At 34.5% G+C, this 22387-nt stretch overlaps 4 protein-coding genes across 4 annotated transcripts; all 4 read right to left on the bottom strand.

Moving 5' to 3' along the window:
• Positions 1 to 2598: 2598 nt before the first annotated feature.
• LOC112796180 (obg-like ATPase 1) lies at positions 2599 to 9223 on the bottom strand. Its single transcript, XM_025838517.2, has 12 exons — positions 8950 to 9223; positions 8386 to 8553; positions 8151 to 8274; positions 7952 to 8043; positions 7008 to 7106; positions 6802 to 6915; positions 6096 to 6160; positions 5389 to 5505; positions 5097 to 5172; positions 4709 to 4801; positions 3818 to 3868; positions 2599 to 2988 (listed from the first exon to the last, which is right to left on the bottom strand). The coding sequence occupies exons 1-12, from the start codon at positions 9034 to 9036 to the stop codon at positions 2890 to 2892; spliced, it is 1185 nt and encodes a 394-aa protein (XP_025694302.1). The 5' UTR covers positions 9037 to 9223; the 3' UTR covers positions 2599 to 2889.
• A 1015-nt stretch (positions 9224 to 10238) lies between these two features.
• LOC112796179 (probable receptor-like protein kinase At1g30570) lies at positions 10239 to 13849 on the bottom strand. The gene has a single exon (XM_025838516.3). The coding sequence runs from the start codon at positions 13007 to 13009 to the stop codon at positions 10505 to 10507; it is 2505 nt and encodes an 834-aa protein (XP_025694301.1). The 5' UTR covers positions 13010 to 13849; the 3' UTR covers positions 10239 to 10504.
• Positions 13850 to 18628: 4779 nt separating this feature from the next.
• LOC112794614 (uncharacterized protein At4g02000-like) lies at positions 18629 to 19207 on the bottom strand. Its single transcript, XM_025836603.1, has one exon. The coding sequence runs from the start codon at positions 19205 to 19207 to the stop codon at positions 18629 to 18631; it is 579 nt and encodes a 192-aa protein (XP_025692388.1).
• Positions 19208 to 21207: 2000 nt separating this feature from the next.
• Positions 21208 to 22347, bottom strand: LOC112796176 (large ribosomal subunit protein bL31c). Its single transcript, XM_025838514.2, has 3 exons — positions 22162 to 22347; positions 21827 to 22052; positions 21208 to 21746 (listed from the first exon to the last, which is right to left on the bottom strand). The coding sequence occupies exons 2-3, from the start codon at positions 21896 to 21898 to the stop codon at positions 21423 to 21425; spliced, it is 396 nt and encodes a 131-aa protein (XP_025694299.1). The 5' UTR covers positions 21899 to 22052; positions 22162 to 22347; the 3' UTR covers positions 21208 to 21422.
• Between the last annotated feature and the right edge of the window lie 40 nt (positions 22348 to 22387).

Genomic DNA, 22387 nt, shown 5'->3' with positions numbered 1-22387 from the left:
GGTGGCCCACAACACTGCCCCTTTGACTAGGGTTTCTTGTTTTAATCACTCCTTCCAATCTCTCTCAATTAATAGACACTACACAGCAATGGAGAGAGGTGAAGTTGGTGGAAAAATAATTGAGATAACTTAGGAGGAGAATGTGGGCAGTGCTCCCTAATGTCCCAATTAGGACCCCACTGCCTAAATCATGGCCTATAAAATAATTAAATCTTCGGACACTTTACTATATAGATTAAAATTGAACGAAAAAATATAAATTTTTTTATAATTATTTTTTATTATTTTATTATTATTCAAAATATGAGTCCTAAATTTTTTAATTTCTCTTTTATCCCATAAAAAAAATCTATAAACTTATATCTTTATTATATAATTCACTTTAAATCCTACACACATGTTCAATATTCACTAACCAGTATACTTTATGGGTCCGGTCATTTCATGTTGTGAGATTAATTATTTTCTACATTAATGTTTTAGAATAATGTTCATAATTGCTATGAAAACTTAATTTCAACATTTAATTAGTATAATTACTTCAACAAAAATAACTATTTTTTATAATTTTTTTATAAATAGTTATTTAAAAAAATATGATTAGATAAATGTATCAAATAATTGACATTATCAGTCCATTAGAATTACACTCTTGTTCTAAAAAGAAAACAAATTCCTAAATTTGATTTTGTAAAAAATTAGTTTTACAGATAATTAATGAAATTTATCATTATCTCTGTGTATTTATCTAGGTGATAATGGTCCATCCTAAGTTAAAAAGAGATTGGTGTAATGTTTATAAAAATATTTTAGCATCATAGTTTACAAATTACAGGAATATCAAATTCTATATCATATAAATTTCAATAAAGATTAATATGTGTATATGATAAAGAAAATTGAAGTTACATTGTACCGAATTTAACAAGAGGCGAGTATAATACTATAATTTACCCAAAATTGTATAATGCTCTCAAATAGTTTCACACTAACATGCATTACACTAATATTCCATTATTTTTCAACTTGTAATTTAGTATGATTGACTTCTAATCTAAAAAGTATGAAAATCTAGAAGACCGCATAAAATCTTGATTCATGTCCCCATACAACTGATAACCCAGCAAAAGCTAATAGACATTGACAAAAAAAAAAAAAAAAAAAAAAAAAAAAAACAAAAAACAATAAACAATAAACAATTTAGGAGTTCACTAGCTAGAATGTTCGGTGTTTTTATTTAAATATATATAAAAAAATTATTAATTCCCATAATACACATGAATAAAAAATTGGAATAAAATGTGTATGACTATCTTCAGGACAGCACACACGAAATAAAATTACATTCCATTCTAAGTTTTAAGGATGGTGTACACTAAATAGAGCTACCATTACAGCAGATGCGAAATGAAACATGTCAGACTGTACCCCCATTTTGTGGGTGCTACTAGTGAGTTGGAATCTCCATTTTATGTACATCATCCTTAAAATGGAGTGTAATTCTATTTTATGTGTGCTACTCCTAAAATAGTCATGCGTATTTTATTTCAATTTTTTATTTATGCATATTTTAGAAAATAATAATTTTCTTATACATATTTAAATAAAGAAGTCAGAATGTTTTAGAGCATTTTTATGTGGTTTTGTTTTTCTTTGAAAATTCATTTTATCCCTGATTATTGTAAATATTCATGATTATGTACAATTTCCCTTTGCTTTCACCGAAAATGGATGACCATAAATTGTTTATTTCTGATAGGAAAAAGGTCATCCATTACCTTTTAGCTTTGTAAATTAATAATGGATCAAGATTCTCTAAAGTAAAGAAATTGGTAAAATGATAAAAAGAAAAGTTAATCACTTTTAGTTTAGATTAAGATAATAAAACACACATCTCATAAAAATTATAAAAATTATAAAATTAATGGTGATTAACTTTTTACTTTACTTCTTTACTAACTTGAAAGAATCCAAATTCAGTGATAATAATAACTACTTTGCAAAATGTGTAATGGATGGCATTTGCAAATAGCATGCAAAAGATAACAGACTGTATACTATAGGGTTTTGTTTTGACAATGGAAATTTCAATTCTCAATTTTGCTATGCACATACCTTTCTAATTAACACCATTTTACTATTCGTATAAAAATACGTTAGATTCTTAAAAAAAAAAAAACTAAAAAATCGTTCTTTCTTGATACACAAACTATACTGCACCTATTCCTCAAATCTCTATTCAAATAAAATCAAAATTAAATTTCAAAATAAAAATCAAAACCCTAACGAAACCTACTAAAACTCAATAAATCTAGAAATCAAACGTTAACAAATTCATAAATCAAACTCCCAAAATCTACTGTTGCACAAATCACAAATCAAATCCTAACAAACTCACAAATCAAACGCAGTAAAATGAATGAATAAAAGAGAATGCAAACATAAAAAAAACACCTCATAGAAGTATGAGATGAAAAACTTATTTAAGCAAATGATGGTATATTATAGTTCTCCACATTGAATATTACCAAAGTATTTAAATCAACCATTCATTAAAAGTAGTAATCCCAAAATTCCTAGGTGACATCAAAACCCACATGAAGGAACCCACCATTAAATTGATTGATTGATTGATTGATCCATAACATGCAGTAAATATCAATTCACCAACATCTATAAAAATGTAGAGTAGCATATTGCAAATTTGGGAATGGGGAACCAATTAAGATCAAAATCCACTAGAATTATTCAACCTAACTAGGAGCAGTAGTAATTTAAACATGGTCCAAAAATTACATTCCAAGCTTTTACAAGTTGTGCAGCATGGTATTATGGCAGCATCATGAAGCACACACACTCCATGCATAGTTCAGGTGATATTCTTGGATTTCACTTCTTGCCTCCACCAGAAACATTGAACTTGAAAAATATAATGTCACCATCTTGGACTACATAGGTTTTACCTTCCTGCTTATACTTTCCAGCAGCCTAATACAATAAAGTAGAAGAAATTGTTAGGTCCCTAAAATGAAGCCAGTGATGTGTATATACAAAAACAAAGAAGGCATGTGGAGGTTGCTGGTGCTTGGTAGGGTAACCATGATTTATATTAACAACTTCAGCACCACATTCATAGGTGGACTTCATTAGATATGGTTGCACAAAGAACATATATGATCCGGGAACCATAAAGAAAATTTTGGAGCTTGATCAGATTCTATCTTAGTTTTTAGTATTTTCTGGATTTTAAAAAGTTAAAAATAGGAAATGGAAACAAACAAAAAATGATATTGTTGTTTTTCTTTTTCTTAACAAAAGCATGATAAAAAATGAAAGAAAAATAGAAACCAAAGAGCTAACAAATCTATGAACATAAGCTTCTCAATATATTTATAATATTTATGCACTTGTCAAATACAACATATCAACTTCTCAAGTCACCCCTTTTCATTCTATATGGTTAATCAATTTCCGCAATTGTTGGCGAAAATTTAGTCAATATAGAACAATCACCACTTGGTAGGTGATACCTTCTTTCAAAGCCATAATGACAATTCTTCTTTGAGGAACAAATTTGTAATAAGTTCAAACAAAAGAAATTAAATTGCTTAGCATACATTGGTTGACAATAGATTGAACCAAATAAAGAAAGAAATTGTGCTCAAGTTTTATGAATTAACCTATACCATCAGACCTAAAATGTTATCTCAACTCGCTGAGTTATTGATCCGATGCTGGACACTATAACAAAATTTTAGGAATCCAACAGCAATTTACAGAAACAATTACAACCAGAAAGTAAAAGTAAAATAATTACCTTTACAGCTGCCTCACTACCAAGTTCCTTTAGATCATCAAACTTCATTACCTGGAACAACAATCAAAATGCACCCACATTAATACTTGCATGATTGGACATATTTATTACAACCTACAATCTGTCACGTGGAAGAAAAATTGGTCCAAAGTATTTGTTGCTTCTCATACATCAATGAAGAATTTATAGCTTTTAACCTTCATTCTTTATGGTTAGTTATAAGTACTGTGATATTAATAGACTGCTGTAATCAGATCATGAAAAATGATCAGGGAATTTTTTTTTTTTTGTAATGAAAAAGAAAAATCCTCTGACAGAACAATCATCTACTTGGAAAATTTGATGAATAATTTGTAATCTGTAAAACTTCAGTACTTCACAAGCAGAAAAAAGAACAAATATATTCTAACAAGAATGACTAAGCAAAATAGGTAATGAAAATACCTCTGCCAACTGATATAAAATGTTATCAGATATCTAAGCAAATCTCAATTTGTAATCTCAGTGAACCATATAGACAGTGAAAGGACAACCATTTTCCAAATAAGCATTTCACTAATCCATAATACAAGAGTGAAACAACAAAGTTGCATTGAATTGAGTTTTTCCAAAATGCCAAGGTTGGATCCTGCCTAAAAACAAAATGGATATTTTGCTCCATTTTCCATGCGTGCAAAACTGTCGCTCTTTGCTTAACAAATTCTTTAGAAAGGAGGCAAACATCTAAAGATTTCATAGTTAACAGTGGGGTTGATTGAAGCAGTCATTATGGTTTAACTGAGCAATCAATAGCCATAGACTTGTAATGCTAAACCAGTTCCAGCAGCGCTATGCAGTGGAGAAAATGATTAATTGAATTAAGGAAAGTCCAAAAGTAATGACTAGAATAACCTCAGCACAGATAAATCCTTTTTCAAAATCAGTGTGGATAGTCCCTGCAGCTTGGGGAGCCTTTGTTTGGCGTCTAATTTGCCAACATTTAACCTGAAATAACCAAACGAAAGAAAACATATGATGTAACATCATCTGAGAAAGTCTACAAAATTGTTCAATCCATCAACAAAGTAACACACACACAGAGGAAGAGAGAGAAACAGAAAAATGAATAACAATTCTAAGATAATATGAAAAAGAATCACCTATAATCACCAGATTTTTAGATGAGCTATGCTTGTGAGATAGGATAAGATGTTTGGCTCATATTCAGAGCAAAGCGCACAAAAATTCAAAATACACAAACTTTTAGCAGTACAAAAGGATAAATGAAGATGTGTATTACCTCATCAGGTCCTGCTGTGAAGAAGTATATGAGATTAATAGCTGAAAATCCAGTCTTTATTATTTTGCTAAGAGCACTGTCAAAATGAAAAGCATAAGATTTTAGTCCAGATAAATTGTACAGTTTATCTCTTAAAAACTAACAAGCACAAAATTGCTTCCACTGGAATTTCAAAATCATAATTTTTTGTTTGCCAAAGAGGTAAATGCTCGGTCTTTAGAAAATCAATTAAAAAAGACAGCAATTAGCCATCAAACATGTAGCAGCAGCAACACATATACTTTGAGCAGACCTTTGAACTTGGTTCGCCTCACAATACTTAGCTGCTTCGTCTGGCGGCATATCAGCAAGAGTCCTCTCTAAAACACAACTGAAAGGAATAATTTGTCCACCACCATGCTCCTGGACCCTGTAGAATAGAGAAAACCAATGTTACCTGATTTGTTTCCAACATTAGAGAATACTGAACGTTGAGAGAGTAATACACAAAAATGCTAACAGCACAATAAGAACATAACTTGTAAGTAATAATATTAAACAAGAAACAACAAGAATAGCAATCAATTGTTAACACAGATAGTGGGGAAATAGTTGAAAAAGTAGATAATTAAGGGTGTTCCTTGCCACAGGATTCTAGTAGATACACTTTCAATCAGCACTAGCATTCCTTGGTTCGTGCTTTAAATGCATGTATAGCAAGCAGCGATGGATCTAAAAAATTTTGATAGTGGGGGTAAAATGTCTATAACATGACCATAAAATAATTTCCATAATAATTTAATATAGTAGGGTCAAATTTAACAACATAATGGGGGCAAATAAATATCATTATTATGTACTACTTACAAAATTTTCAAAGTCTAGTGGAGGCACTTGCCCCCATATTATGAATGGATCCGTCTCTGGCAGCAAGGGGTAGGCAATGAACAAGACAAGGCCTAATGACTCATTGAAGCAGAAGGATGAAAAATAAACAATACAAAAAAAAAGATTCCATACCATGCATGAATTTTTGGAAGAAACTTGTTCTTTTTTCTTTGGTAATCTTTTTCTGTCATATTAACCTGCAATGAAATGTAGAAATTAAAAGAGAGAAAATTCATATATAGATCAGATTCACATAACATTGAAGAATGACATAAAGTCTATTGTCTAGCTTTCCCCATCCACTAGGAAATGGCAAGGAGGACTAACGTAGAAATATGATAGATATGGTGCAAAACATATAAAGTGTGAAGGAAACTTCTTAAAAATCCAGAATATGGTGTTCCAGGCTAACCATATTGAATAATCAACATACATACTGCCATATGCTTGGATGTATGCATGTACATATGCACTTTGCATTTGCTAACAAAAGGTGTATGTGAAACACAATTGGCAGGTTTATGATCTACAATCCACATGTACATTGATAGCTTTATGGCCAATGGCCTCAAATGTATGCAGAGAACAAGCAAAGAGAAAAGGATTCCATTAACATAAAGAGGAGTAAAGTCATAAAAGGCTTATTATAAAAGCAGTTACAGGAGTCAACAAAAGTCAAAGGTATCTGTATCTAAATGGTTAGCTACACAATATCCCTTAGGCAATACCAATTCATATTCGTATATAAAAAGCCTAAGGACCTTCAGAATTCAGAGAGGGGAATATATATATATGACAAAAAGAAAAGGAAGGAAAAGAAAAAAAATTATATTTATACCAAATATACAACAGGCTTTGCAGTTAGCAATTGAAATGTATTTATAATCTCAATATCAGCAGCTTTCCAATCCCCTAGGCGCACATCTTTTCCTTCCTCAATGAATGCCTTAACCTGCCGATATTAAAAAATTGCATCATTCATCCATAAAAAGAACCATAGTTTTTCATGTACAAACTTATAGAGCTCAATAGCTAAACTCAAACCCTTTGACAGCATTCGTGCTCAATTTTTAACTGCTTGTCGTTGCTCCTCTTCATGCTCTTCTCAAGATCCTCTAGCTTTCTTTCCATGAATTCAATATCCTAGAGTATAACACAAAGTAGTTATATTACAGAGAACAACTGCTCTACTGAATATTTGTATGTAAAAATAAGTTTTATTAATAATAATAAAATACAGAAGTACAAGTTGTGGAGAGAGAGAGAGAGAGAGAGAGAGAGAGAGAGAGAGAGAACCGGGGGGAGGAAGGATTTGAATTTCAAAAAGTTAAGTGCATGGCAACTTAGTTGCTTAGCATGCAACCATAAGCAGATCATAAAGACATTAAGAGAAGCCACAAACACAACCCGACTTAGGAGCAAATAGGCACCTTGAAAGATGGTGATTCCATTCTGTGACCTGTGCTAGGAAGCATTATTCCCATTTTCATTCCAAATACAAGCATATGACCAGTACAATTGATTTCTCTAAACCTCTCATGTTAGTTATTACTATTTTCTATTTCCCTCTTCCTGAAATGCAACTAGATACTGGCACAGTGATGTTTTGGAAGTTATCTCTATTCCTTAGTCATGAATTATTCTATGCACACTAATTCAGTGTAAAGAAGTTGTAACACTCCTAGCCCAGATCTATGCCTCAACCCTATCCCTCAACCCCTCACCTTTTTTTTGGAAGAAGAAGGAATTCATTTTGATGAAGAGAAACATTGAATTTAGAGGATAATGAATTATCCTAAACATAAAAGAAAAATTAAAAAAAAAAAACCAATGAGTATATCTGTCAATATCTGTTAAGTAAATCCCCTCAAAATGATTTCCACTTAACAGTCTAACATGCAGTTTCATATTTCATCAAACAATAACAAGGTGATTGTAGGTGCCAAAGTCACTCTTTATGGTAGAGAAAAGTTTTTAATTAAGCATACCTTCAGCCGCAATTCTTCAGTAATAACCTCTAAATCCCTCACTGGATCAACAACATCATCTACATGGATAATATCAGGATCCTCAAATGCTCCTAAACACAGCAAGGGCATAGGTCAATAACTCACAAATCATTATTACACATAATCTAAGTAATGCAACCCCAACAAAATGAAATGCAAGGAAAAGTAAGCATCTTACGTAGAACGTGAAAAATGCCGTCTACAGCACGGATGTGGGACAAAAAACTATTTCCCAACCCTTGTCCTTGATGAGCACCTCGGACCAATCCAGCTATATCATGGATTTCTAAGAAAGCTGAAACCTGTATTCATAAACCTTCACATGTCATCCATATTATACTAAAGAAAGAGGATTTCAATCAAGCTGGCCATAAAATTCACTAAAAGTATTTGTAAAGAGTTTCATCACTCACCTCGCTTTTTGGCTTGTATAATTGGCAGAGCCACTCAAATCTCTCATCAGGGACATTGACCCTTGCCTCATTAGGCTCAATGGTGCAAAATGGGAAGTTCTCAGCAGGTATTGCCATCTTGGTGAGTGTATTAAAAAGTGTAGATTTTCCCACATTTGGCAAGCCCACCTGAACAAGGTAGCAACAACTATTAACTAACATGAAAAATATGAATCACAAGAGCTTATGATGAATAGTTTAAAGATAACATTTGAAAATCATTAAAAAAAAAAAGATTTTTTTTCCTGCTCTAAAAGCTGAACTAAACCCAACATACACTTAATGCTTCCAATCCGTAGTTTTAAATCATGAGGTCGTAAATTGAAGCAAGCCGTTTTTATTCATGAAGTTAAAGGAAGTAAAAATCTGGTATTGGGGTATTATTAGGGATTGAAGAAATGGAAACGCGAAGATGAAGTGGAAAGACCAAACACCCAAATTAGAGATTGAAAAAAGAGATGCTGGAACAGCGTCAAGATTGAAACTTGTTGAGTGGATTTGGGAAGAGAGATATAGAAGCATTACAATGCCAATCTTGAGGTGAGAAGAGAATCGACCAAGGATTGGGCGCTCAGCAGGTGCTTCCTTCGATTTCGCAGCTTTTGGAGGCATCTTTATTAGTAGATTAGATTATTAGGGTTTTCTGCTGTTGAAGAAGAAGAAGAAGAGTGTATGAGATTGAGAGTAACAGAAGCTTAAGGCTGCAGTTTGTAGGGTTTTGGAAGAAAAAGAGCTCCCTCTGCTACTGGATGCTGCCTCGCTTTTCTTTCACAATTCACTGCACACTGCTACTTAAATCAACCATGTAATATAAATAAATAAATAAATAGAGTGATAAATAAATTCATAACAAATATCAATAAAAATTTTTAGAATAACATATGTTTTACATAATTTTTAAATTAGTCTCTTATAATTATGATAAAAAAATCTTAATTTAAATTAATTTATTTATATTTATTATCTTAAAAAAATTTATTAATTTTTTTTTAAGATTAATCTATCTAAAATATAAATTTCAAGAATTTATTTGTCATTCTATTAAAAAAAGCCCAATAATCAATTATGTATAAAATACATATTTGGTATTTTCTAAAAAATATTTACTATTATATTCTTAAAATTTTAATTATTCTATTATGATATATTTGATTATTTTATTATGAAAAAGTTTAATTATTTTGGTGATTGGCTATTTAGTAAGAAAATGTATAAATCAATATTTATAAATATACATAAATATATAATGTATAATTTGATAGTTGATATTTTTGTATATGTAATATTTTTGTTTAAAAATAGAAACCAAAACATAATAAAATAAAATAAAATAAAAACCTCTTTGAAAAATACTAGGAATTTGATTTTTCATATCTATAAAAAAAGAATAATTTATATCTAAGTACTTCTAAAAGTATTTTGTTTATGTATTACTATTGTTTAATTTTTTTTCTCCTACACAAAAGTAATGTATTTATTTTAAGTCCCTATAAAAATTAATAATTTGATTTTAAGTTTTTAAACATATATACCTATAGAATGATAAAAAATTTACAAGTGATTCCTATTTCCTAGCTTCAAACTTTGGGTCAACAAAATTCAGTAATTGATGATTGATTATTTTTGTCAAAATTTTCAATTTTCTTGTATTCTATTTTTAGCATCTTAATCTTTCTATTGGGTCACAAAAAAGAATTTTCGATTGTAATTTTTTTTCAGTTTTCTCTGCTTTTTGCTTACATAAGATGATAATCTGATGAGCTTTTGAGAAAAGATGAAAGATCCCAATACTATATAATCGATTGCTATGTCAATACAACAATAAAGAACATCACAAATGTCCATTTTCATTTTGTAGACAAAATGCTGATAACTTAACCATTCCACTACAAAGTATACAAGAATCAGATGCAAAATTTAAAAAAAAAAATTATGGAAGTTGTGGGGAGGGGGAAATAATACTTCATTCAATAAAACAAATTTAAAGAATATGTAAAGTTGTGGTAGTGGTTCTTCAATGATCACAATGAACTACTAGGCTACTAGCATTCAGAATCAATGAACTCAATTGATTATGGCCTCATTCATTTTCTTCATCTTGACTTGAAGACTCGTGCACCAATTCTTGTCCTCCATCTTTTGCACCTCTCAAATCTTGGCTACTTGAGAAGGAAGTTACAATACTGTCCCTGTTCAACCAAGCTTCATGTAGCTGCAACACATATTCTAAGTGCCACAACACCTCCCCCATAGTTGGCCTGCTCTTCCCATCGTCCGCGAGACATTTCTCGGCTATCTCCCCAAACTTCGCCAAGGATTCGGGACAATAGTTTCCTCTAAGATGAGGATCAATGATTGTTTCAATTGATCTTTGCCTTTGCCATCTCATTGCCCATTCTGCAAGATTGATCTGATCTTTAGGCAAGGTTGGGTTGATCACAGCTCTAGCACAAACAACTTCAAACAACACAACCCCAAATGAGTACACATCCGATTTCTCGGTCAACTGCTGTCTCCTGAAGTACTCCGGGTCTAGATAGCCAAAGCTTCCCTTCACAGCTGTACTAACATGAGTATGGTCCAAAGCCGGTCCATCTTTCGACAAACCAAAATCGGCCATTTTGGCTACAAAGTTCTCATCCAGCAATATGTTGGTTGTCTTGACATCCCTGTGAATTATACCACGCTCGGCTCCTGTATGTAGGTAGTGAAGTCCCCTAGCAGCGCCAATGCACACCTCGAGACGCTGCTTCCAAGTTAATGGGGGAAGATCACTCCCAAACAAGTGGCTTCTAAGAGTTCCATTGGACATATACTCATAAACCAGAATCATTTCATTTTTTTCTTCACAGAAACCAATCAATGACACAAGATGCCTATGCCTGAGTTTGGAGAGCATCTCAATTTCTGTCTCAAATTCAGCCAAGCCTTGCTCAGATTGCGGGTTGGATCGCTTGATCGCAGCAAGGACACCACCATCAATCTCCCCCTTGTACACCTTACCAAAGCCTCCAACTCCAATTACCAAGCTCTCATCAAAATTTTTTGTGGCAGCAATGATTTCAGCCAATGTAAAGTGCTTGCCAGCTCTTGTTGAGACCACAGATCCATATGCTTTTTGACTTCCTGATGATCCCTTCGCGGCCATGGTGCTGTTCACAGCCGCCCCAACAAGGAACAAAGGTCGCCAACCAGGAGAATTGTTTTTCGTGTCACTTGATTTGTTCTTCTGGCTTCTGCAGAAACAGAAAACAAGAATAACTATAACTGCAATTACAGCAATAGAAGCTAGACCTGCTCCAATTCCAACCCAAAGAACTTTTGATTTGCTTGCTGCATTGCCAGCTGAGTCATGTTTATCGACATAGGCTAGATTCCCATTTCGACTAAGCTTGAAAATCTCTAGTCCATTCAAGAGAGCATCAGTTCCCGCAGCACCAGCACCTGCATCAGGACCTAGTTGAACCCATAATGTGTTAATGCTCAAAGACATGGCGTCGAAATAGTCCAGGTGATATGCTTTATTCTTCCCTCCTGCTTGAACATAAACATCAACATTATCTGCAGCAGTCCTGTTGTTTATGTAGATCTTGAAAATCCTCTCGTTCGCCTTATCATAAACCAACTCGCAGAAATGTAGCCGGACCAAATAATCAAAATCGGGATCCACTTCGAATTTCCAGGACATGTTAAATCTCTTGTCCAAGACTTCTGTGTTTGACATTGCCCTTGCTGTTTCGTATACAAGTAGAGGAGCTACTGAAGTATCATTTGCAGAAGCATAAGTGATATTGGAACTGTTGTTAATTCCTATGCCAGCATTTTGTGTGATCATATAGCCAGAATCCATTTCCCAAGTTCTCCAAAGATCAGGATCTTGATCAGGTTGAATCTCAGGACCACCAACATTTAATCTATACATAGTCTCCATTCCACGTCCCGTCACATTCAAGTTTCCACCACCAACTTTCCTGACTGAGCTGGCAAAGAGCTCGTCCACAACTGGGACAACTTCAATGGCATTGACAAATCCAAAGGAGTTTCCAGTTGAAACAAACTCAATCACAAGCTCTGCACTGATATCAAAAAGGTACTCCTTAATCAAGGAGAATGAACTAGAATTCTTTCCTGAATTCTGCAACTGCGAAATCTTCTCCGGAACATTGAACTCAGAGAGTAGTTTCAGACTATTAGCCACCACACTAAATGAGGACTTATTCACATTGTAGTCCTCAACATCCACAAAGGGAGAAAAATGGAACCTAAGAACATAGTTCCCTTGAAGATCTTTGATTGTGTAATTCAAAGAACCAGTGAAAATCCTGGCTGTTTTGTAGAGTGAATCATAGATAGAAATTCCACTCAATGGAGAGGTGGATACTGCAACACCAGGGGAACTAAGAGTGACATTATTATTAGGGTTCATATCCCCAACCCATCTTCTACCATCCACATTCACAGAAGAGTTTGAACCACAGTTTATGAGAAAGGACTTTTTTTGAGCCTCAACAATGCTCAATCTCACTGAGACTAACATCATCAGAATCAGTAAATAAGAGTGTCCTACCCCAAGAACCCTCCACATTGTGGCTTTTTCCCAAACAGTACCTTTCAATTATCTTCTAACGAAAAATTCAAACTTTGCAAAGGTGAAGCAAAACAAATACAGACCCAGAAACCTAACACTCCCAAATCACAGAAAAACCCTTCCTTTTCAAGATCTTGAGTAAGAAAAAAGAAAACAAGTTCAAAAAGCCAGAAGAACACTCATCAAGAGATAGACATAGCTAGATTAAGCAGATGCATTCATGAAAGTACAAGACTTTACAAGCTAACAAGGCAAAACAAAACAATATTCTGCACTATGTGAATGTACCCTTTATTCTATGACACTTCAAAAGAGGTTGAGAAGTTAAACAACAAACACCGCTTCAGCTGCTTCTTTTGTTTACCTGAGAGACAAATCAACAAACACAACAAACTCAACAGATCTGAACTTGGAGAAAAAATGGTTAGATACCAAAGGAAGGAAAGAGAATTGGCAATGCCAATGTGAATGGTATCAAAAATGGCAGAAGAAGAAGAAACAAGACAACAACTTTGCAAAGCAGTGATAAGGAGAATCCACAGAAACTGCCAGAAAATCAGGGATTGTTACACAAAAAAGGGTTTTGTTTCAATAAACAAACAAAGAAATGGTAACATGGAGGTTGTGATGTGGTTGGAAACAGATTGGAAAAAACTCAAAAAAGTTTCAATTCATATATGCTTGGTTGCTTGGTTTTTGTTATGTGTATCCTTTTACAAGAAGCCAAGAATCTGACATTACTATTTAATTAGTATCTTTTTTCTTTTTTTTTCCTTTTTTCTTTTTCCTTTTTCTTTCTGCTTCTAACTGCCGCATTACAAACTTTACAAGTGATAACAGTTTCACAAATTTGCTTGCTTTCGGTGTGAGTGTGATCATGTGTATGAAAAAGATATTAAATTTAAATAATTACTCAATCATTCAAATGATACAATAGATTGTGTCTCAAAGCTTCATTAAAAATAAGAGCTTTAAAAATTAAAAAGAAAGCTTTATTATTTATTTTATATAAATATATAATATTTTATTAACTAATCTGTTATTTACAAGTAGGTAGTTCCTGTGATTTAGGGTTACATATTGGTAATAAACTGCTTGTTACAAACCAAGGGGGAAAAATGCATGTTACAATCATTTAATTTTCATATGAGTTAATTATAATATTTAAAAGTTTTACATTCTTGTGAAATTATCTCTGTTACTTTAATAAATATAATTAAATCAAATTAATTGACAACAATATTCTAAAATTCTTAATTACTCATAATATTATTAGATTTATCAAACAAAAAAATTAGGAATGTTTTTATCTATAGACATAGAAACATGTACTTGAATTTTAATATACTAGTCTTATTGGAATGGTAATATCTATAAAGTATTTATAATAATTAATTAATGCATATGTACTTATACTATTCTTATCATCTTTATTAACTTATTTAAAAAAAACTTTTCTTTATGTTTAAAACTAATAGTTAAAATAGTGATTAGTATACATAAAGCTAGGTTTGGATACTCAAAAATCATGATGACATCTTATCTTTTCTAACATCATAATTTTATTTTAGTTTATATTGTGTTCAACCCATACATAAATTAAAATTTATATTTATACAAATTAGGCTAGTTACATATTAGAAAAAAGAGAAAGAAAAAAAAAATAAGAAGATATCATTAGAATTTGTGGAGTACATGATTAATCATTTAGAATAAAATATATTTTGTATTCTTAATTTTTGTAATTTTTTAAAAATATTTTTAATATTTAATTTAGCTTAATTTTATCACTAAAGTTTATAATTTAGATTAAAATTATATTTTAAAAAATTTTAATTTTGTTCCTGATGTTTTATATAAAATTAATGTTCAAGAATAATTTTAATATAAATTAAAAATATTAAAACAAAATTAAATATAACCAAAAGTTAGAGATATTTAAAAAATTTTTTGCAAACTTCGAAAAATAACATATTTTATTTTTATCCGGCCATTTAATAATTAATATTGGACGAGAAGAGGGAAGAGTGAGAGAAACGTTAACACTTGGAAGAGAGAGAATGAATAGATAGGGATGGGGTCAATGCATGGGCCATGGGGGTAAGGGGGTAATATCCATATGTGAGGTGGGTCACATGGGTTTGTCCGGCAGGTGATGAGCACAGCAATTATTCTAATTCCATTCCGAAATTGCCCCTTCCCTTTCAATCTTTGTAGAAAATGCATGTACCTTTTGTCTTATCCTAATTCTCTTAAAATGATTAGGGGTGTCAAAAATCCCCAGCAGGCGGGGATTTCTGTGGGGATCGCTCCAAATAGGATTTTGATGGTGTGAAATTTTTTCTGTGGGAATGGGATAGAGAGCAAAATTCTCCCGAAACAGGCGCGATGGACTCAAGCAGGGATCCCCGCCCCATTCCCAATAATTCTCCGAATTGTTAAACTTATTTAAATACTCTTACTTTATTTCTAACATAGGGAGGATTTTAGTAATTTCACCCATTAAAAAACCTTAACCCTATATTCCCTTCTCACGTTTGTTGCTGCGCCCTCTCTAACTCTCTATTCCCATCCAAACCCCAATTCTCACTCTCCACTTGGTTCAAACTTCAAAACCCTCACAGCTAGCCACAGGCCACTTTTGCGCCGTCACCCTAGCAGCTTCACCGCGTCGTTCTCTCTCCTCAGGCACGGCGTCCTTCTCCTCTCCACTTCTGCGTCTGCGTGTTTGCTTCCATTCTCGTCACTGTATGTTAACATATTTGTCTCCATTGTTTTAACAGAGAACATGGAGATATTTGTTGGAAGTTTTATGCCAACAATGAAAGAATATTTGATGTTAAAAACTTTGTTTTATTGCTTTCTTTATAATGAAAGTTGCATTTTAAGATTTTATTTTATGGACTATGATTTGCTATGTTGTATTTCTGGACTTATAATCTTAGATAAGATATGTTTGTGTGTTTGTAATAATATTTTTTAGTTTATTTTTTTGTTTTTTTGATATTTTTTACTATAATTTTCATATGAATGTTAAACATAGGGAGATGGGGAATGGGGCCCCGCGGAAAACACGGAGAATGCGGGGAATGGGATGGGGACAATTATCCTCCCATGACGGGGAATGGGGCGGGGACGGGGATTAATTATGGGGGCGGGGACGGGGAGTAGGGAAGCATCTCCCGCCCCCGCCCCGCCCCATTGACATCCCTATTGATGATGCTCTTCCCTATTACATCCCAATTTTCTTTGTAGAAAATGGCTGGAAAGCCATCCAACCCAGGTGCTTTGAGGGACCCAATCCTGAAAAAAGCATCTTTAATCTCTTTTCCAGTGGGCATCACATCCATATTCCGTTTTACATCCTCTTGAATCTTTGGGTAGGATTTGGATGATTGGAGTTGTATTGTATCACCTTGTTCTTGGTACAACCGTGTGAAAAAATTAATGGCTAGATTTGCCAACTCCTCTTGGTCTTCCACCCAAGTCCCTTCATGATTCCGCAGCTTAAGGATCTTGTTCTTCCTCCTACGAATAATGGTTCTTGTATGATAGTAGCGGGTGTTATCAATAATCCACTTCTCCCGAGACTTTTGCAGCCACAAAATTTTTTTCTCTATCAAGGATATCTGCCAGCTCTTTATGAAGTTGAAGTTCTAACCTTTCAAGAAAAGGGTTCTTACCATTTGCCTGAGCCCTCTGTATGCCTCTAATTCGATTAATAAGTCTTATCTTCATTCTTCCAACATGGCCAAAAACTTCCTTGTTCCACCTAGAGAGATTGCTAGACAGGGCTATAAGAGTATTATCCAGACTCTCCTCGTAATTCCAATTTTGTCTGACGGTTTTCTTGTACTTAGGGTGTGTGATCCACATCGCTTCATATCAGAAGGGTCTTTCATACCTGCTGGCTAACTGAGGATTTAGAGTGACAAGGAGGGGATGGTGATCCGAGTGCATTCAGGTTAACACATCAACTTTTGCCTCCGCAAACTTAGTTCTCCAGTCAGCATTATACAACGCCCTATCTAACCTTTTTAAAAACACGTTCCATCCCTTCCCATACAGGGCCCTTCCAAGTAAATTTGGACCCAATGTATCCCAAATCTATCAAACAGCAATCATTTATCCATTTTTTAAAATTTGCGCAAGCATGTAAATCTGTTCGTCCTCCACCCTTCTTTTCTGAGGCACACATAATTTCATTGAAATCCCCTACAAGGAGCCAAGCTTTGGACATACCTGTTGCTATAGTTCTCAACTCTGACCATAAACTCCTTCTAGTTCTTTCTTGTGGGCTCGCATAGATTGCCGTTAGCATCCAGCTATGGTTGTTTTCATGAGTTACCTCCATATGTATGAATTGCACACAAGATCTAACCACTTTAACAGAGATATTTGGGTCATTCTAAATAATCCAAATTTCTCCACTAAAACCGTTGGCATCCTGCACATGACTAAAAGCAAACCCACTTCTACTAATAGTGCGGTACGCAGTATCTCTGCTACACCTCGTTTCCTGTAGGATGACCAAATCAGGTTTATGCATTCTCAGATATTCCTTAAGGGTGCGAGTGAAGGACTGACTCGCTGTCCCTCTACAATTCCATGAGAAAATAATCATCAGATCAGATCTTAAGAAAAGAAAGGATGGCCTCATTGCTCCGTAGCTGCATCATCCTCCCTACGGGGCACTTCCACTTCCATGGTTCTCTCGCCCTCATCTCCTTCCTTTATCAGGCTGCTTTCTTTTCCATTCTCTAACCAGTGGTTTTGGTTCTCCTCCACCATGCCAGCTCTCACACCCTTGGCTTCGTAAAGAAGAGCAGCCTCAACCATTATCTCCGTATCAATTGTGTTCATGTCTGGTAGCTCTGGCTCAGGACTCTCATCCATTGCTTCATTAATTTGTCCTGTTTCTGGAAAAATTGATTCTTCCATTTGTGAATCTTGTGAATTGAAGGTGGGTCCTGAGTTTTGTGATTCTGGGGCATTATTGGGGCCAAGGTTTGGGTTATTATTTGTCGGATTCTTCATATTTGGGACATTGGTGTGGCTATGGGGTGTTTGGTCTATGTTTTTAATTTGGTTCAGGATTTTTTCTTTTTGTGGGTGCTTAGTTTGGTCTGGTGGGTTGCTGGGGTTAAAAACTGGTTGGGTTGCTTGGCCTACATTGCCATTGGACTTTGGTTGGGCTGAAATGGTTATTATTGGACTTTTTTTGTTATAGGCTTTCTCATTAATGTTGGATGCTTGGTTCTCTTTCCTTTTGCTCATTGTGGGTGCTAAAGCCAGGGTGCTTGTCGTTTTGTTGGGGACATTCCCTGTGCCCTCATGATTGGCTTTGGGATCGTTATTGTTCTCATCATCGAGGACATCAAATATCGTACCCGCAATTGCTACCTTTTCTTTCCTTACCTCTCCTCCATTCACCCCACTACTTGTACCATTGTCTACCCCTTTTTTCGCATTTCTGCCACGCGTTCCTCTTTGTACGACCATCCATGGTCCAAAGGGTTCTTCTGGTCCGTCAATGACGCTTTTTCCCTTGTCAAGATTGGCATTTTTCGTATTATCCCTTCCATTTGTGTCTCATCCGCTTCCATTCACCTGAATTTATCCTTTTCTCTGTGCCTCTTCTGTGACTTTCTGGCCACCGTTCTCCCCAGTTTTTCTCCTTGGACAGTTTGCTTTTTCATGGCCCACAATCCCACAAGAGAAACATATATTGTGTATGCCCTCGTACTCCACCAAGTAGCAGACTCCATTAATGGAGTATTGGGAGATCAATGGTTGTGACAGGTCTAGCTCAACGCACAGCCTCGCAAACCTTCCTCGACACTTGTCTGCTGTGTTAGTGTCCACTTTCAGTGTTCTTCCTATTACATTGCCAATCTTCTTTAGCATTTCATCTTCATAATATTCGATAGCAAAGCCGGACAACCTTATCCACGCCGCCACCGTGTCAATGATAGCCTCCGTTGGGTTGAAATCTGGTTTCCAAAATCTCAAAGTGAGATAGTGGTCAAATATCTTCCATGGCCCCCCAGTGAGAGCGTAGTCAAGATCCTCTTGAGAGAAGAATTTGACGATGAAAAATTCATTCCCTATATTAATGACTTCAATACTTTCCTGTTTTTCCCACATTGCTTCAAGTCTCCTGGTAAGCACCGGCAAGGATATCCTCCTTCCCATAAGCTTAACAATGAGTGTTTTCCATCAGGGTTTTCTTAAGCTCTTCATTGCAGCTTCATTAACTACAAAATTAAAGATACCATTTACCTTCTCAACACGGATCTCAGGTTACAAGCATTCCCCCTCCTCGTCTATGGCTATGGGCTTCTTGCCACCTTTCACCGCCTCACTGAAGGATCGTCTGGTTGGCTGCTCTTCATTGGGGCAACCTTCTCTTTCCTCCACCATCCAATCTTCTTTTCTTGGAACTAGTGACATGTCTCCAGAAAAGTCAAGACCTTCCCCCCTTTCCTTATCTTCTTAGCTGAACGTTGCTCTTGATTGCGTCTCGACGATTCTGGGGGCTCATGGGAACGAGAGTGTCCTCCCCTAACATAACCACCTCTCATTGGTAGCTCGCAATGGTAATTGAGGAAGCTTGTGATTGGGAGTGCTAACGAAAGAAGAGAGGTTCTCGCTTTCAGTCTTTATTTTGAAGCACAAAGGTTTGTTTTTTTTTTTTTTGGTCAGGAAGCACAAAGGGTTTTTAACCATGTTGCATTTTTTTCCTTTGGATACTTTTATCCATTTTGGACTGGGTGTGTTTTTTGGGCTGAATGGGCACAAAACATTAATTAAAGCATAGCGATAATTCCATGACAAAAAAAAAAGCATAAAAATAATGATGTGTATTACCCATTGTAGTTTAAAACTTTAAATTCAGTAAATTGAATTATAAATCATTTTAACTTATTCGACAAAGTTAATCTGAGTTTATTTTTAAGCTCCAAAGTTGGACATGATTTCATCTTTCCCCTTTTTTTTCCTTTACACCAGATCATATTTTGCAAAATAGAAACCAATCAAAGTGATATTCACTATTTATAGACACTTGGTTGAATTAAGGTAATTCTATTGCAAATACCAAGAGTGTAACCTTATTTTTCCTTAAAATTTTTGGAGCAACATGTAGCATTTGGGTTTCACACTTTCTCTGATTACAAGTCATAGACTAAGATCTCAATTTTACCTACACTTCAAACAAGGTCAACATTCTATTTTAAAGGAAAAGTCAACATTCTATTTTAAAGGAAAAGTTCAACAGCCATGAATAGAATACAAATCAATCTATGCAGCCACTGCCTTCAATATAAAGCTGGACCAAGTTTTGTATACCTTAATGCATGATTTAGATTTATATGATGCAAGAATTCAGAGTTTTGGATTTTTTATTTCTTGACTTTTGTTAATGCTGAAAAATCATTGAAGAATCAAAGATCAAACCATTTTCTGAGGCTAAAAAAGGGATAGTTTCTTAGTTTCATCTCCAAGACCTAGAGCAGCATCCAAAACTTCATTACATGATTCAGACATGATTAAGCTTAGTTTTCAACTTAAATTCTCCCTCTTATCATTATTCTTGTGGTAGTATCAAATGGTACATAGGCTCAAAACAGTGTGCACTTTGGTTAGAAAAAAATAGCACTAAAGAAAATAATAAAACTAACAATAACCTAATTTTCTTCTTTGATGAAGTATGTAACATCTATATTGGCTACAAAAACTAACAAAAAATTCATTTTACAACCATAACCGCTCTTTCTCTAATCTCAATTTAATTTAGCCTTTAAAATTATAACCATGATTCAATCTAGTCATTGACTTTAAAATGTTCAATTTAGTCCTCAAAATAAGAATTCATAATCCAATTTGGTCACCAAAATTTCATAATAACTAAATTGAATCATGCATACAATCTCAATAATAAAACTAAACCTTTACTTACAATTATAATAAGCATATCATTTCAGCTTATACATCACTACATAAAGCACCTGATAGATATATAATCATTCATGTATTTCTATCTAGCCGCTTAAATTTTTGGTATAATTAGTTTCATAACATTGTTTCAAAACTTATCCAGCAAAAAGTATAAGGCAATCACACCTTTGAGATAAGTGATTTCACAGAAAAATCTATATCTAACAATGATAAATGGAATGTATCAGACTTAAATATAACTAAAGCAAATAATCACATTCATTCTCATTCTTTAACAAAAATAAAATTAGCAAATGAACCATTGAAGCATAGTATCAAACACCACACAGGCATTTTCCTTTTTTTTTCCCCCTTCTATAAACAACAAGAAGAATCAATAATTCATAAGAAGCTACATAGATAGATAGGAATCAAACCAAATTGGGAAGTGTGTTGGATCTAATTAATTCTTCTACTTCTTCTTGCCACCTTTCTGAATACCCCTGCGCCTGGAGGGAATTACGATTTCACCCTTGAGTACCGGAATCTCCATAATTTCAGTGAGCTCACTGAACTTCTTCCTAAACTTCTCAACTTGGTCATCGTCAACCATAACCGCTGACCGGCTACCCAGGTAAAAGGGGTGGTTACCTGACCAAACGTCAACCACGTACTCCTTCTGGGTCCCACCGGTAGTCATCACGAGTTCCCCGTTGCAATACACTTTAGCATCCTCGTGGTACTGCGGGTGTATATCCTTCTTCCTGCACGTCACCCCCACCCTGCAATTTCCCACCTAACAAACAGAGAAATAACTAATTAACAGAAATAAGAAACGGATAACTAACTTCGAAACAAGAAAGAGAAGGTAATTACGGGTTTTGTTTTGGATGGGAGAGGATGGAAGGGTTTTGGGTGGAGGAATGTGTTGGTTATGCACTGCGCCATTTTTGTTCTGCAGGAGAGAGAGAGAGAGAAGATGAGGTTATGGAGGTGATGATGTCGACCACGATGGCTATGTGGATGTGGTTATTTGATTTATGGGCCGACAATCACGACCCAATAGGCCCATAGGTATTCTTATTTGACTTGTTTCTGTTTCCTTCAGAAAAAGAATATCAAGTGATGTTGTTGCTTTAGTAACATGTGACGGAAGAACAAAGGAAAACTAGAGAAGAAATATTTATAACTCGGAAGAATATGATGTATACTTGGTCACAAGTAATTAATAATGTTGGCTCAGCATCCTTTAGGTAGTCATCAACAGGGAGCTTCTGTGATAGCTTCTGCCTAAGGAATAAAAATGAGAGATGATAAGTACCTGAGTAGCAGCTTCATGAATAAAAGTGATGTAGTATTTTTGAAAGTGTGAATAGTTACATAACATCTCCACATAACTATTTAGAGAAGAGTCACACAAAGAAAAAGAACACACAC

Source organism: Arachis hypogaea, chromosome 4 (assembly GCF_003086295.3).
Source record: "Arachis hypogaea cultivar Tifrunner chromosome 4, arahy.Tifrunner.gnm2.J5K5, whole genome shotgun sequence".
NCBI classification, from domain to species: Eukaryota; Viridiplantae; Streptophyta; class Magnoliopsida; order Fabales; family Fabaceae; genus Arachis; species Arachis hypogaea.
The sequence above is the reverse complement of the archived record's forward strand: the minus strand, read 5'-3'. Positions and strand labels throughout refer to the sequence as shown.

What these genes read in the sequence shown, in the direction of transcription:
- LOC112796176 (XM_025838514.2), bottom strand. Translation starts at nt 21,898, where the DNA reads ATGGCGCAGTGCATAACCAACACATTCCTCCACCCAAAACCCTTCCAT. An exon ending in TCCCATCCAAAACAAAACCC is followed by an intron (nt 21,747 to 21,826) that starts GTAATTACCTTC and finishes TCTGTTTGTTAG; the next exon opens with GTGGGAAATTGCAGGGTGGG.
- LOC112796180 (XM_025838517.2), bottom strand. Translation starts at nt 9,036, where the DNA reads ATGCCTCCAAAAGCTGCGAAATCGAAGGAAGCACCTGCTGAGCGCCCA. An exon ending in CTGAAGAATTGCGGCTGAAG is followed by an intron (nt 7,107 to 7,951) that starts GTATGCTTAATT and finishes GTTATACTCTAG; the next exon opens with GATATTGAATTCATGGAAAG. An exon ending in AGCACGAATGCTGTCAAAGG is followed by an intron (nt 6,916 to 7,007) that starts GTTTGAGTTTAG and finishes TAATATCGGCAG; the next exon opens with GTTAAGGCATTCATTGAGGA.
- LOC112794614 (XM_025836603.1), bottom strand. Translation starts at nt 19,207, where the DNA reads ATGGGAAGGAGGATATCCTTGCCGGTGCTTACCAGGAGACTTGAAGCA.
- LOC112796179 (XM_025838516.3), bottom strand. Translation starts at nt 13,009, where the DNA reads ATGTGGAGGGTTCTTGGGGTAGGACACTCTTATTTACTGATTCTGATG.